This window comes from Ambystoma mexicanum, chromosome 1p (assembly GCF_040938575.1).
Source record: "Ambystoma mexicanum isolate Mex_15411 chromosome 1p, UKY_AmexF1_1, whole genome shotgun sequence".
NCBI lineage: Eukaryota > Metazoa > Chordata > Amphibia > Caudata > Ambystomatidae > Ambystoma > Ambystoma mexicanum.
In genome coordinates, this window is record NC_090921.1 from 633,508,041 (window position 1) to 633,525,605 (window position 17,565).

General features: G+C 43.4%; 1 protein-coding gene across 1 annotated transcript in view; it reads right to left on the reverse strand.

Moving 5' to 3' along the window:
- The window catches only part of LOC138577669 (zinc finger protein 585A-like), a 121,238-nt gene extending 115,823 nt beyond the window's left edge, over positions 1–5,415 (reverse strand). Inside the window, exon 1 of the mRNA XM_069649647.1 lies at positions 5,211–5,415. Within this exon, the coding sequence (XP_069505748.1) occupies positions 5,211–5,246 (36 nt within the window). The 5' untranslated portion in view covers positions 5,247–5,415. The remainder of the gene's footprint in view (positions 1–5,210) is intronic.
- Between the last annotated feature and the right edge of the window lie 12,150 nt (positions 5,416–17,565).

The following is a 17,565-nucleotide window of genomic DNA, read 5'->3' on the forward strand; positions in this document are numbered from 1 at the left end:
TTGGGCTACACAGAGTAGCCTGAAACCATTGCAAAAGGGGATATGCTGATTGCCAAAAGCAACCCATAACTATTGGGAATTCATTTTCTTCAGGTCAAATATGGCTAAATTATGAGCACACAATTATTTTACTGCAGAACCACACCAGTGCCATGTGCTGAACCTGAATAATATACTTCCATGTAAAATCTCTTGTTGGAAATGCATCAATTCAAGACTGATCCAGAAAAATAATGCATGCAGTACCCGCTTTGGACTCAAGGCGGCGCTAGCGGTCTAAACTCTGACAGGAGAACTGCTACTTCAGAAGCTAATCAGCCTTCTGTGACAATTGGGACTTCAAAAGACTGTGAGTTAATTAAAAATCTAACCACCTGCTGTTCCCAGAGACAATCTGATTTTATTAACAGGCCAAAAGGCTGGGAAATCTTCTCACCTCAGAAAGCCCAGGATATCACATGGTCATGCTAACCAAATGCAAAGTGGCCCCCTGGTCTGTTGACCTCAGCTTGCTGGAGCCCACACAAAAGACCTTTTCCCTTGAATAGGATATGGTGATTTTGACTGTTTCCTGTCAACAAAGATCTGCCAGCCAGGAGAGACATGTGATCACTGTCATCCCCAAACTTTGGGGGCGGACTCAAACACTGCAGTACTTTGAATTGAAAGCAAATATATAATTTACAGAAATACTGATAACTCTTGGTAACCAGATGACAGAAATGTGAAATTTGGGGATCCTTAAAATGAAAACTTTGCCCACAATTCAAGCCCAAACTCCAATTTGTGTGATGTTCTGGGGCAAACCCCCGCTATTTATTGATACTACAGACTCTGTGTTTAAGCTAGAGACATGGGAATTTACTGGAGTATGTATGGACAGGCCGTGTATATGTGTATAATTTTTAATGAAAAACCAATGTTGTATAACCCACTAAAAGCGAAAATAAGTTGCCATTTCTTTACCCCAGCTCCTAGAAACACCAGAGTCGGAACAGTGCCTACCTCATGTGATATATGATGTGTGTAGGTGATGTAAAACAACTGTGTATATGGGAAAATATGTATTTGGATCAAATATAGATTTGTGTGGAAAGATGACAGGGGAGGGCGCCCTCTGGCCATAAAATCTACCTCATCACTCTGACTCACAACTCAGTTCCCCCAAGCATGGGAGAGGGGAGAATTGGGCCAATGACAAGTAGAGAGGGGCGGGTTGAGTTATGACCAACACACACACCCACTTTCCAAAACACATAAAAAGAGACTGCTGGGACAGGTAGAGGCATTCAATTCCATTTGCTGCGGAGCATGCTGACCGACGACTTCACATCCAGAGATCCAACACTTAGACTTCCAAGCTAAACAGAGACTACAGAACTTTGAACCAAGAAGGCCCACTGCAAGCAAAAGTATTTGTCAGCAGGCCTCAAAATCATTTGCAAACTATTCCACAGCCGGGCGAGCTGTCTGAATTCTTTTGCCAAGAACTCTTGCCAGTACCCAGAAAGCAGTGTTACATCCAGAATCCACTTGATCCGGACCGGAAAGCAGAGCAGTATCCAGAACCAGAGGCCGCTGAATCCAGAGAGGCTAGACCAGCAGAGCAGAGCTGACCCAGATCGCTGTGAGCAGAACCGGTGCCTGATTGACCCGCCGAGCAGACAGAACCGCAGCCGGACGTGTTGACCAGATCCGTGACGAGGCCTAGTTCAAATTTATATTGTGAGTACCTAGCAGAACTGTGCAGAACCAATCTCTTAGTTAAAATATTCTTAATCCAAACTATTTTAACCTAAGTAGAACAGCCTCCTAGAAATCGTGTCATCTGTCATTTGTAAAGCTGCACAACTGTCACCTGTCAATTCTGAAGCTGCAAGCTGTCACCTGTCATTTTGAGTTTTACTTTAAATCCGAAAAACAACCTTTATTTAATCGTCCGTCTCTCTGGAACCGTTTGGGCTAGGAACGAGATTTAGGATCTAAGCTTTCCAACAAGCCTAGAACCGACTTGCTACTCCTTATACTTTTGCCGCAATCACGATTCACGCACTCGCGAATTTACTGCGATTTGCGATTTTGGCTCAATTTCTCCACTTGTCAAAATAGCAGCTCCATTCTTTCCTTTGTTAAAATCCGTTTGCAACTTGGCAATAACTCATAGAGCATTGCTAAAGTGAGCCTGAACTAATAACAACACGCATCTCCCACTCACCCTGAATCTCTAGAGGGAATTAAAATCATTGGCACATTTTCCCATCCATTGCCATTACATTTAAAAGCATTTTGGGCCTGTGTTTCAAACTCCTACCTGTTTCCTCTAAGCTTGCTGGGGAGGGAACTGAATTTCGTATTGTATTTGGTTGCATTCATGAGAACTGTGTGCTCCTCTTTCCATCTCCTTCCATTTCTTACATTGCATAGGGGAGGGGGGTGAATTGCCAGAGAAAAAGTGATTATCTTATCTTTTGCTAAAACCATATCAAGTATTTCTGTACTGCATTTTATTCCTCATTGCTTTTCCCTTTAAATCATAAAAGTATTTTTGCTACTTTATCCATCCTATACTAACTCCTCATTGATTGTAAAGAAGTGTGCTAGTGCCAGATTACCCATTGTTGATCAACATCATATGTCTAAGTGTACTGTCAGATATTAATTTATTATAAAGTGTGATATATATACATTGTTTAAATTCTCAAATAAACCTTTTAATTTGCAAAACAAACCTACTTCTTGGCTCAGTGGGGTCAGGGGGATTCTAAGAGGGGGGTGTTATACAAGGGTAGTCATCCAGAGTACTAAACTAGACATAAAAATACATTAATAAGGGTTTTCCTCAGCATCCCAGACTAGGCATTGACTTGACTGCAGTGTTGATTGAATATCGCTTACAACTGGTATCCAGGACCTCATTGGAGGTGAAGGACTCCTGCACATGTGAGCCAACCCCGGGTTCGGAGAACAAGAACAAGGACTCATCTTGTCCCTGAGCCCCTGGATTGGGACTCACAACAACCAAAGAAGCAAAGCAGCTTTCTCCCTCCATTCCACTACGTCGAACTGCTGTTGAACCATTATTGACCTTGTTTGAGTGCATTTGAACCAACAGAACCCACGGTGCTGCCTCTAGTACTTCTTTGAAACTCCTTGAACCAGTTTACCACCGTACCACGCCTACTGAGCGTTTTGATTGCCCCAGCTCGGACAAGAAGCTTGCTGCATCGACCCTGGTGATCTCGACCCACAGACTTTGACTGTTGCATTGAACCACAGCAAGCATCATCTTGAACCCAGCTTCACGCCTGCTCCCCGTCTGAATCAACACTTCTTGCAACATCTGAACCTGGTTTGATTCTCACACACACCATTAAGAAGCCTAGTTTGACGGCATTAAACCACAAAGAATTAAGCTACTGTTGGAAGGCTCCAGCCGCCCTTTTGTTGGGAACCTAGAAACTGGTTAAGCACCCCTTTTTATCAATTTTTCCCAAAGACATCTTTTTGACATTGAAGTGATTAATTTCCTTTTCCTCCCTGCTAGGTATCCAGAGTGCTTGCATCATCACATTCTGCATTTCCATGTCTTCCTTTACAGGGGTGTTTTTTTTTAAAGTGTTTTCTACTATAGAATGTATTGCATATTGGCTTGTTTAATTAAAGTATATATTTTGTATAGAACCTTGGTTGGACATTCCTTTATTTTGTATGTTGTACTATTACTGTTTTGGATGCTACTGTCTCATATTCACACCCCTCTTAAGAATATAGCCTGCCCTAAGCCCACATTACCCCAAAAGGTGATGGAGGTATAGATCTTAGCTGCGCCTGTTGCACCTTTATGTTTGGGGTGACTGTATTTTTTATAGACGTGAGGTTGAGTAGGCGGTTTAGCAACAACTCGCCCTTGTACACATGCGGGGCAGTAGTCATATTGCCACATATATGCCCCATTCCACTCTTCAGATGGTAGTGCAGTCGTGTTTTTCTTTGCATTCTCTGACTTCTAGTCCTGGATCGACCATTAATAAATATAGGGCTACAAGCCCCAAAATGGAAAGAAAATATAACTGAAAGAAGTGGAAAGGTGTGCACAGTGGCGCAACGGCCATTGGGCAGATCGGGCTTTAGCCCCCCACCCCTTTGGAATTTTGGGCTATGTTAACTTGACCAGGCTGACCTACAAAGGCATAGCAGGACAGAACAGGTCACATACAATAAACAGTGTCCGGGGCTTCACAGTTAACTAATGTACATCGTTTCATAGTTAGCACCTGCATTCGTATATGCATACGTTTTTAGGCAATTGAAATTGTGATGGGGGTTAGTAATTGCAAGTCAGTGGAGTGATTGGAAGGAGTGGGGCAGAGGACAGTTCATTCTCACAGCAGTTCTTAAGTGGGTGCTTTCAGGCGTAGGGAGTTAACTGCTTGTAACATTGAAGCTGCACTAGAATAGTAACATTAGAATATGTAAAGCAGTTAGATGCCACCACACAAGTATGTTTGCCCCTCCCCCACAGTCTCTGAAGACAGTGCCTTTTAAGGGTCAGCCCCCCGCCCCCGAAATGTCAGCCTGGGCGCATGGTGAAACATATACTGATGGCAATATATTTAAATGGAGGGTGCATGAAAAGATGCAGCTATTAAGTATTGGGCTCCATTAATAATACCTGTGCAATACAGCCCCGAACCCAAAACGCAAAGAAGTCTGAATCTGAGTAATCATGCCGTATATAAAAACGATATAAGCATAAAGGGGGGATATTCCGCATATGGCGTAAAGATGTGTGGGTTGGTGTACCTGCTTCAGAGATATGTGCACAAGGGCCTGGTCAACCGTTTCATTTTCACAAGGTCTGTATGCCAGTGCCAATAAGTTATCAAGTAGGAATAAGTGTACTATCAGGAAGATGAACTGCCAGGCTGCCATGGCATTGCAGCACAAAAACCTACTTCAAGCTTCAATGAGACGCTAAATTAATCTGCATTGTTAGCGCACTATTAACGCAGAAAAAAAGACAATGAGCAAGAGAGCAGCTGTACGTGGGACGATAACATGTAGAAACCCCTGACGGAGGGAGCCAGCAAAGGTTGTGCACGAGCTGAGATCCCTCATTATCTATGTGGAAGGGATTTCTTGCGGCATACATTAGTTCATATATCCCTCGACGCCCTACACCAATGGGAAAGGAGCTGTTACTTTCCTACCTGGCTAGGAACCTGCTCGGGCATTTCCTGCTGCATGATTTACTGCTGCGTTCTGGGGGCGGCGCAGGTGCCAATCTACGCGAGAGCCCTCGGAGTGAAGGATGCATCAGCAGACCGCCCACTTTATCGCCCTGCTGACACTCACGGCCCCGAGTGCTGGCGGGTCAGTGCTCAGCATCACAGGAAGATACCGGTATTTCTTCCAGTTCAGATTACTTACAGCAATCAGAGCATACTAGAGATGGAAGAAGGACTGTCAGCCGGCGCGCAGCAGCGATCAGCTTCCCCTGCCATCTAGCATCAGGGCACACAGGAGCACTGGGCAGCGCGCAATCTATCCGTGTGGTGGTTCTTGTTTTAAAATACCCTGTTGTCTTTAAAATGCCATTCCTTTCTTTATATTTTTATGAGCAGATACAACGTTCTCGCTTTTGTCGCCAAATCATCACTTTGGCTTTTTCAAATGTTGAATTAGTAAGTATGGGTGGCATAGAATAGAAGAACCCCCTTAAATGTGTACAGTTGGTGTTCATTTACTCCCAGTTCCCTGATCCTCATATTTGCCTCCAAATCTTCCTAGACATGACAATTACGCACATGCTAAAATAATGCCAAGGAGCTCTAAATTCCTAATAGTATCGAAAGTCGATCTCAAGTTGCCCCATAGTGTGAGTAGCTCATACACCCCTTATTTCACCTTTGCCTTCCGACATTGGATCAGTTGATAGGATAACTTTAGTGCCTTGATTCTGAGCGAAATATGCATGTACAGAGTTCACCTGGTGTCCCTTGCCATACACGATGGCCAAGATCGTGTAGCCAGCTACAATGTCCGGGTCCATGGGCTCTTTCTTGGCCTTAGCCTCTTCCGCCAGCTGCCGAATTCTCGTAATTGGCCCTAGCATGTCCAGCAACTTATCAGGACCTCCAGGACCTATCGATGCCCCTCTTCACGTCCCTGCCATATCTGCCCAGGAACGTAAGGATTCTGTCATTGATTTCAGGGGTCTCCGCTACCCCGTCTGAAATCCTCGGTCTTGGGCACTCCGCTTTCAGTGTAGATCTTGCCTGCTTGCTGTATGTGTGCAGTAAGTCAGCTTCTCTTTTTAGCTCACATCATTGCTTTTCTTGTTTGTTTGCACTCATTAGGTTTGGGCTCATAGTTTCTGCTTCAGTGACAGCGGTGCAGCCAATATCAAGAGGGTATGACCGGATTGACCCACCAGATCTGCCTATATCTGAAAAACCAAATAGATGACCTAAGAGATGCAGGCAAACCTGCACTCCTCCTACTCCTAGACCTCTCCGCTGCCTTTGACTTTGTAGAGCACAACACCCTATGTCACCATCTCACCTCCACAGCAAACTTCTCCCCAAGGGCATGTGAATGCATCAACTCATTCCTACAGGAGAGAGTAATGAAGGTCTTTTCAGAATCAGCTAATGCCACACCGAGTCCTATCAAATGTGGAGTCCCACAGGGCTCCTGCATAGCCCCTACCCTGTATAACCTCTTCACCAGACCCTTATTCAAAATCTTGGACTCACTGGGCATCTCATATACCAATTATGCAGATGACACCCAGGTGCTCATACCTCTCACAGGGGACTATCTAGCTGACACAAACACCCTCAACTTCATTTACTCCACCATCCAATCCTGGATGGCAGACAACTGGCTTTGTCTAAACAGTGACAAAACCGAACTCCTGCTGATTGGGTCTCCCTTCACATTGAACAAACTTGCCAAGGTATATCACACATTCACTATTGACGACATCCCCATCACAGTATCACAAACGATCAAGACATTGGGCGTGTACCTCAAACCAAGCCTGACCATGGAAAGGCAGGTCAATGTCATCGCTTCCTCTGCAGTCTATCATTCTAAATTGATCAACACTGTCAGACCATTCTTAACCCAACAGAACTGTATCACCATAGCTAGAGCCCTCATCGGCTCTAGACTGGATTACTGCAATGCCCTCCTCATTGGCACATCCCAAAAGAACCCGGCCAAACTTCAGATAGCACAGAATAATGCCTTAAGGGATGCCACCGGTGTATCACGCAGGGAACACATCTCTACGATCAGAAGACAGGCACATTGGCTACCTATCAAGGAAAGGGTCGTCTTCAAAACGCTAGCCCTAACCCACAAATGTATTCATGGCTTCGCCCCCAGGTACCTAATTCAAAGGATTTCCAGACAAACAACCTCCAGACCTGCCTATGCCAACCGCATCACGGTTCCTCACACGCGCAGAGTGTGTGCTGGAAGATCTAGCTTCCCAATTATGGCTGCCACTCTCTGGAACAAACTCCCAGACCAGATTAGATCTATCGAGTCCCATGCCGTCTTCCGCAAGGCCCTAAAAACAAGGCTCTTTGTCTAAAGGGTCTATCACCATGTGCAATTTCTCTACTTATGTTACAACACTGAATTCGACTCATTGTGTAATGTAGAATATTGTACTTTGTAACATAACCCTGTAAGTAACTGTATGTTTTAAGCATCACACCTGGGCTGCTTTTTGTAACCCACGAGCAAGCCTCCTTAAGTATACTTATTGCACCTCGTTGCCTGGAGGGCTGTAGTGCGCTCTACAAATACAAAAAATAAAATACAAAATAAATATACCAACAGAATACAGATTTTCAAAACATTCGTTACAGAAAGTCATGATTCTATTAAAGACTCGGAGGCGAAAGATTATGCTCAAACTTCTCTTTACTCACTCGAGCAGCATCAATAAAACAACAATCATGAAAAACAATAATCAATAAACTACAAATCCCAACAAAAACCAACACATTTGTAGTCCATTTTTCATAGGTTGTTATGAACACGTGACTTCATTCCCCAATCACGATCACTTCTCCTCTATAACATGTTCGGTTTCCATAGTCCTTCCTCTTTCTTTCGCTGAACTAATTCAAACTTGTGCCCCAGCCGGTAGACGACTTAACTCTCCCTTATATTCTTCTCAAGGCGTTGTTTGCTGCTCCGTCCCTGAAACAAATATAAACTATTACCAATCTCATTATGAACGGTTGGGCAATCGCATAACAAGAACATTATCATATCAAATACAAGCTTGCATTATTTTTCATATATCACATTCATCTACTTCTATAGCAGCGATTGAAATTGGGTGGAATAATCTTTCGCCTCCGAGTCTTTAATAGAATCATGACTTTCTGTAAGGAATGTATGGAAAATCTGTATTCTATGTCAAGACTCGGAGGCTCAGATTATGCTTGTTTAAAATTTACCTACCACCAACGACGCCACCTGCTCCACTGGTCTAAAAGAAACACGCGCACCGAGGGAAGTACAGAGGAAGTACTGTTTACTGGCGTGCCGTGCTCTGTGGAAATTGCCTGGGATTAAGATCAAGCATTTGTTTTGCCTGCACGGACGTTCGTGAATTGCCTCGCTCGACAGCAGGAGGAAGTCTTTTTCCCGAACACCTTGGACTGCCTGATCTAGTGGCACTGGAAGAAGGACTACTTTGGCTGGGCTCCGCCCTTGTGACGCCCACACCGCTTGGAAGCCTCCTACATTTACCCAGCAGGCAGCGCACTCGCGCGCGCACCGTGGGAAGTACAGAGGAAGTACTGTTTACTGGCGTGCCATGCTCTGTGGAAATTGCCTGGGATTAACATCAAGCATTTGTTTTGCCTGCACGGACGTTCGTGAATTGCCTCGCTCGACAGCAGGAGGAAGTCTTTTTCCCGAACACCTTGGACTGCCTGATCTAGTGGCACTGGAAGAAGGTGACTGTTCAATCTCCAGCATGCATAACGAGCATGCTTAGTACTCTAGCGACTACGCGAGTACACTGTGCACTCAGTGTTCATGGGTGTTCATGGGGTGTTTAGCCTAATATTCATCTCGTGATTTTATCGTGCACGCGAGAAGTGCACTGACGTTGTATGTTGGTGGATGAATAAGCTAGTATATTGATTGGCTGTTTTTTTCTGTCCCTTTCTTTGGAAGGACTACTTTGGCTGGGCTCCGCCCTTGTGACGCCCACACCGCTTGGAAGCCTCCTACATTTACCCAGCAGGCAGCGCACTCGCGCGCGCACCGTGGGAAGTACAGAGGAAGTACTGTTTACTGTTCACTGTGCAGTGTGCGGTGCTCTGGCTGCTGGGGGAGTAAGGTAGGTTGACTGCAATAATTGTAAAACCAAGGCACTCTTTGGATAATTTGAGCACTGGGTAATCAGCTCCTTCTACTCGAGTTAATATGGTGAATGGTCTCCGTAGTGGGCGACAAATCCATAGTAAGATGAGCAATGATATGGTTGATACTATGTTAATACATGCAGATAATGAGGCAATGGTAGACTCTGAGAGTGAGGAGAACAACTCATCTAACAAGGTGGGAACGTCGGCATGTGTAGAAACCCTTGGCGATTTGACTGGTAAAATAGCACAGCCTGACATCTTAGTGGAAACCATGCCCGAGAATAAGTCTGATACCGCACTAATGACCTATAACCTCAAAGCAATGAATCATGACTCCGATAATGGCGTTCTGAGTGAAACCTCAGGAGATTATCCGAAGGGTGATTTATTAGCAAAGATGAGTATTTCCACCACTAAACCTCGATTCTCTGATGTTTCAATTATTGCACCTGCAATTGAGGCATTGTTGGACAGAAGGATGCGGTTGTCTAGAGGGCCCTCCACCCCAATTAAAGCCAATAAGTACTGTATGGAGGATGTACATGTCCATATTGATGCTGATCTAGAACCGAGCTTGAAGGACCAGGTGCATACCTCTTTTGACGACCAAATTGGTAACAACGAGGGGAATAAGGAACTTAAAAAGTTAGGGACCAGTTCTCCTTCAGAAATAAAAATCCCCTCTGAAGGGACTCCTAGGATGTCGGAATTTCTTCCGGCTTTGGTACCCTCCCCTGTTGAACCACAAATTACCTTGTCGGCCCTAGAAGCCGAGGCAGAACGTAACTTAATTGAGTCCTCTGATATTGGAGCTGAGTTTCCGGTATTGTCTAGAATCCTGAATCTTCTAGATAAAGGACATGATCAGACGCATGTACAACTAGGATATTCACACAGTTTGTTAACTGACCTTCTTACAAAGGTCAACAGAATAGATGGGTTATTGTTCACGTGTGATATGGTAGCGGCTCTCTCTCAAGGGAAACAAAGAGTGAGCTCCTCACTGAACAATAAAGCCTCCCAAACACCCGCTGACCCACGATTGGGATTCATGGCGACACCTACTTTTGCTGCGGTTACGGCTGGTGATACTACCAAAAATGATGTGCCTGTAGCAGCAGAAATAAAACATCTAACTGAGCTGGTATCGGCCAATGCAGAGGCCATACAACAAATAATAGCCAGTATAACAAGGGGCGATAGTAGGGAACAACTTTTGGACGTTCAGATGAGTAATGATGATGTGATTACTGTTCCGATTCCTTCGACACCTAACCTACCAAAAGAGGAACTTTTAGATAGTCCCTCAACCAATTTGATTGATTTAGAAGATGAGGCTCAGTTAGGGCAGCAGGAATTGCGAACGCCGACGATTGAGGCACAGGTATATGAACCTGTCCTGTCAAGGAAACAGAAAAAAATGCTCCTGAGAGCTACAAAACGTAAAATAAATCAAGCAAAAAACCTAAAAACATAGAACCAGAAAATGACTCTTAAAGTTACTCTGGATTCACTGAAGGTCAATCCAAAGAACTTGTCGCATGATGAAGAGAGGATTGATTTATCGCAACTGAATAAAGAGTCACGGGCAGTATTGAGCATTGACACTACACATAGTCCTGGCGATCCACAGCAATTGCCGAATAAACCCAACACCGGAAGAGATCTTGGGGAGACGGCTGCGGGAGAGCAGGGTTGTTCGCCCAAACAAAAACAAACAGACTTGACAAAGTTCTTTCCTGCCTTATATATAAAGAAGGCCTCCAATAAAATCAAGGTTGCAGCTGTGAATAAAAGCACGAAAATAACAGTTGCGAATAAACTTACTATAACTAAATCTAAGATAAATAGTAAAGGACAGGCGGACTTGGATCGGCCAGTGATGAATCAACCCCCCCCTACAGCGGGACCTTCGTATAGTGCTAACAAAGCTCCTGTATTTAGGGCAGCAACTGATGAGGGGGACGAACTTGAAGAGTTGGGTGCTTTGCAAGGAAAGCAAAGTATTAACAGGGACCTCAATAGGTCAAAATTAGAATCATTGATTCAGAGTGATGAGGTCTACGCTGAATCCTACTCTAACGATCAAGTGGCAACAAAAGACAAAATGTTTCTAACCCCTAAGATGCCTTCTATTATGGGATGGGAAAGCAAACAAATAAACTCTTCCAAAACGAGCTTAAATCGCTCGGCGTTGCTTAAAGCCTTTCAAGAAATCCCAGCACTACGTACGATTAGAAGTAATGATATAGATTGGGTTCGTTTGGCTCACAATAATCCCACGCGGATGATTTGTGGCTATCAGTCACACATCATCTTAAAACTGATTTGGGCTCAGCGTGAAGACCTGGAACTACTGGGATTACATCCTTGTCTCTTTAATACCAGTGAACTTGCTGAAATTTTCATTACGACTGTTCCGGATTCCCCGCAAATACCTAATGCAGTGGGCTCCCTACCACTGATCAATGAGGAGGTGCTGAAACAATTTATGAACCTAGCAGCATCCCTTATGGGTATGATGAGTATGGGGGCTTTGACTGCACCTGCCCCGCATCCTAAATTAGGAAGCAAATAGGATGAAAATTTGGGGATTGGGATTTTCTCGTGGAACCCATGCGGAAGTGCTAATTTAAGGTCATGGAATGAGACATTAGATAGTGACAGTCGCCCTGGGATTTGTCTGATACAGGAAACTATGTGCATGGGTGACTTGGTCCTAGAAGGATTCGATGCTTATCTACAGCCTGCTAGAAGAGGTGATCAAGGCCGTCCTGCTGGAGGCCTTGCGATATTCTTTGATAAGCAGTTAAAACTAGAATCCTCTATTGTGTGGGCTGATGAAGCTTTACTGGTGGTGGGAATTGTATACAAAGATATCGTGGGTCAGGAGATTCTGATTGTTGACTTATATTGGAATGAGGTTGCAGTTTCTTTTGAAACAATCACTAAGCGTCTGAATCATATTTTTGAACAGGCTGTGATTCGGAACCTAACCCTGAATGTAATCATTGGAGGTGACTTCAATTCCACCTGTGTAGTCATAGATAAGAATGGGAAAGAGGCTATACATGATGTAAAAAAAAAATCCCAGGCTAATGGTTTAAGGTGGTTGGAATTCTTTCTCCAATGGGACATTCAATGTGTCCCGTTCCTACCGGGAGGACCCATTATACCTGGGCAAGAGGTACCTGTGCGTCACTTATTGATTATATTTTAGTGTCTACTAGGCTCTTAGAATTAATGGACCCTATAGCGATTTGTAATGTTGGGAAGGGAGATCATTTATCCTTGAACTCTAACCTTAGATTAAATGTGACATTTTTTGATAATATTCCCATGCTTACTGCAATTGAATTTGATCGCGCAGGAGCCACAATTAAGTGGACTTCTAGCACGTGTAATGAAGTTACCGCCAAAATTGAAAATGATTTGATCAACAGGTGTTGTGTCTCTGGTGGTATCTCGGGGGTCATTATTGAGATCCAGAATTCCATTAGAGTTGCATTTCATATAGCTTGTTTGATGAAATATAAGGCTATTAAGCCTATAATTACGCACCATCATCACTATAATTTAAAAGTAGTCGCTCTAAGGAAAGAGAAACGTACACTGCTTAGACAGCTTACTAAATCTAATGTTCCAAACGATGTTTTTAATGAAAGCAAAGCCCATATTAACACGACTTACAAAAGACACCTAAAACTAATGAGGTTTGAATTGATAAATAAGGATAATCAACATCTAATTACTTTATTATTAAAGAGCAATACTAGACAGGTGTGGGCTACCATGCGATCCCTGTTTGCCAATATTGAGTCAATTGGAGAAGCGGCAATATCGGCAGTTGTCTGGATGGCGTATATTAAGGCTAAATTTACTAAACCTTCGGCTTTCTGCGGCCATAGGGATATTTTAATCTTTAGGCCTACCCGGTGTGGCTGCCCATGGTCGATAGAAGACATAACCATAATCATTAAGAAAACAAAAGGATCTAGAGCCCCAGGTCCGGATGGGATTCCACCGTGTCTTATTAAACTTAACCCGGACTTGTGGGCAAGAATGCTCAAAATAAAATTTGATGCGATTTACTGTTTGGGCTACATTCCTAAGTCGTGGTGTATGGCTAATATCATGCCTATCTACAAAAAGGACCAATTGAATGATCCGGCCAATTATAGGCCGATAGCTTTGATGGATGCTGCAGCAAAGATCTTTACTAGTCTGCTACTCCAACAGATTAATCAGCATATCATAAAGTGCAATCTTCTCTCGAAATATCAGACTGGCTACCGACGCCAAATGGGTTGTCAACTTAACGCGACACTCATTGCTCATGTATACCAACAAACTAGATCTTATAAGGCAGGACCGGTATACATGGCGTCACTGGATCTCACTGCTGCATTTGATTCGGTAAGTAGACACACTTTATGGACAAAATTGACCAAATTTGGATTTCCTGAGCAGCTGGTGTCTATCATTGCTGCCCTTCATAATCAAACCACTTATCGAATTCGGTTGACTAGCAATGGGGCATTCACCGATATAATTCCCACTGAGATCAGACTGAAAGAGGGATGTAACCTTGCCGCAGTCCTCTTTAATTTATATCTATTAGACTTGGACGAGCAATGGAGGGATGCCATCATTTTTCCAGTGAAACTGGGGGCAACTATGCTAAATTGGTTGAGTTTTGCAGATGATTTGTTATTTTTCGATAGGACCCCCTTTGGGTTACAGTCAAAATTGGCCCTGTTTCATTCTTTTGCTAGCAAACATAATCTTGAGATCAATCTTAAAAAATCCTTCATAATAACGTTTATTGAAGGTCGGAAAAAAAATGTTAAATTTGAATGGGGACTGAATGGGATTGCTATTCCTAAATCCACTGCCATCCGCTATTTAGGCTACCAACTTGCTAGTTCGTACTCTTTGGAAGGATGGAAGATATTTCTGGCCGATAAGGCAAAAATGTTAACTATACAGATGAAAATGATTCATCATCGTCTGGGGAAATACTCTATGATCCCTATAATGACATTTTATAATCAAAAGATTGAACCCATACTATTGTATGCTCTAGATATATGTTTGCTTGATGTGGAACCAATTCTTGACGTGATCCAAGGTAAAATGTGGAAAACTGTTTTGGGTCTGGCTCATTCGATCCCAAATGTTATTGTGTGTCATGAGATGGGCTTACTACCATTATCAGTGAAATGGCACTGGCGACTTCTCAGGCACTATGGTAAAATGCTAGTGCCCTCTAAAGAATCACTCTATGAAGATCTAGAATCTATGATAAAGAAAGGACACCCTCCATCATTTCTAAAATATAAGAACAAGACGGAGGAGTTGCTATTTAGTGCCATGATCTCTCGGGATGAGTTGGTACTGTGCTTGCCCTCATGCAAACTTAAATACTTCAGATATCATTGGTGTTGATTGATTGATAAAATTAATGAATATCATACTTTTGGTGAATACGCAAAATTTACATGGCAGTGGGGACATCGGCCTATGTATCAGGCTATTTTTCCTTGCGAACGGGCCAGGAAGACGTATTTGAGATTTCGCTTGAATCAGTTACTTACAAATGAGCGACTGATGTCATGGAAATCCTATAATAATTCACCTAATAATGGTCAATGTAGATTCTGCAATGATAATACCATGTTGGAAACATTGAAACATCTGACAGTTTACTGTGTGTATTTTGAATCTATTAGAACCCATATACTTGGTAAATATCTGTACACAGTATCTACCCTAAGCAGAGAGGCCCTCTGGCAAAGATGCATGGCAGGGATGAATCAAAGCCTCATTATTGGTTTAACAAATTTCTTAACAATTATTGAAAAAAAATTGTCAGAAAAGCTACCAACTGAAAGTGATGAACCATCAACTACTTATCAAGATGGCTTCACTAGAGGAACATTGCGTTTGTACTAATTTCTGTACCAGCTTGGGTAGTGCTTTTCAAAGTTGTAGCCCTATGTATATGTTTTTGTGTGCAATTGGGATATGAAATGAAATTAATTGAGTGTTTTTTACCTCTGTCAAGATCCAAGTAGTGAACCCTGGACTTTTAATATGTGATGTTGATGTCTAAACCGGTCTAGTAATACTAGCGATGGTCTGCTATGTTGATGTATAATCAATAGTTTTAGATTCTTAGGAATAATTTATGTAGAGATGTTGTCTGGGTTTGGATGTAAAGGAGGGTGCTTGTTATGATGTATGTGAATTATATGAGATATTATTGTCTTGTTTGTTATGTTTTTAAAAGAATTTTGTAAAGGTTTGTAAAACAAACCATAAACAATAAAAAAAAAAGAAACATTCTTAAACTTCTCTTCATTAGACCAGTCTGCCGCCTTCAGAATATCTTCCAGATGGGCTCCTGCCATAAAAGCAGATGATGCCATAGCACCTCGTGTGGAATGTGCCCCAAACTGACTTACATCTACTCCTGCTTCAGCCATGCACCACCTGACCCATCTAGACAAAGTGGCTGATGCTACTGCTCTAAAAGGTTTTCTAATAGCTATCAGCAATTGATACCCTCCCACAGATCTCACTCTATTCGCTCTTTCTTCATACACTTTCAAGCATCTAACTGGACACAATTTAGGTTTCCCCGGAAAAGCCATGTACTCAACCGATTTAATGTTTGTCTTTGTTCTCTTCTCTATGTAAAATACTACCCCTGAATGTGAAAAGGATTTCCTATTTACTTCTAAAGCCTTCACATCGGATACTCTCTTACAAGAAATCAGCCATAATAGGGTAGTTAACTTAGCCCACAACGCTTTCCTAGATAAAAACTCATTGTCTGCCCAAGTCTCAAACATCTTTAATACTATACTCACATCCCATAAAAGAGAATGTCTAGGTGCAAGTGGTCTCATGCATCTGATGCCTTTCAGAAGCCTACATACCAGAGGGTGCTCGCCTACCGGCTTTCTCTCAATGTACACATGACCTGCCGAAATCGCTGATCTATAATTATTAATGGTCCTGTAAGCCTTTGCCTGCGCTGCCAAGAAATTCACTATGTGAACTACATCTGTACGTACGGGATCAACCTTTCTCTCCATACACCAATCACTCCATTTACTCCATGCCACTCTATAGGCCTTCCCTGTAGCAGGTGCCCATGATTCTCTAATAAATTCTTGAGCTGTCCCTGAAAGCCCTGGTTTAGACCAATTTTTCCTGAAATCGCCCAAGCTATGAGACTCAAGTTCCCTGACCTCATCAATGGATGAATCTCTCCTGCTGGGTTTAACAATATATCCTCTCTTCCCGGTAACCGAATTGGAACTTCGTAAGACTACTCCAGAAGATCCGGAAACCAAGCCTGACCTCTCCAGTCTGGTGTTATCAAAATGACTGTGGCTTGTTGTCGCCTGACTTGCACCACTGTGCGCGCTATCATGGCGAACGGAGGGAAAGCGTATTGTCTTGCTGATCTCCAAACCTGGAGAAATGCATCTGTCGCTGTCGCTTCTGGATCCGGTCTCCAGCTGTAAAACCTGGAGATCTTCTTGTTCAGTCTGGAGGCGAACAGATCTGTCTGACACGGACCCCTGCGATGCATTATCTCCTGAAATACTGAGTCATCCAGCTACCAATCGCTGGAGTCCCTCAAGTATCTCGAATTCCAATCTGCTACCAGATTGAGATCTCCTGGCAGATGCTCTGCTCTCACGCTTATTCCCTTTTAGAGACATATCTGCCAAAACTCTTTGGCCATCTCCGTCTGCCTCTTCGATCTCGTTCCGCCCAGTCGATTTATATATCTGACCGCCGAAACATTGTCCAACTTCAACAGAATGGCAGCTTTCACTCCTTCCCGGGTCCAACACTGAACTGCGAAGGAACCCGCCAGAAGTTCCAAGCAATTGATGTGGAGACCCAGCTCTTCGCTCGACCATCTCCCTCCTGTCGATTGGTCTCCACATCTGGCTGCCCATCCCCATCGGCTGGTGTTGGACTCTATCACCAGGACCGGGGATGAGCCAAATATTTCCCTGTCATTCCATGCTTCCATGTGGTATTACCACCATTCCAGTTCCAATCTCGCTTCCCGCGACACCCTCACTTTCTGTTTGTAAGATAGACCTCTCCTGAGATGATCTATATTCAGCCT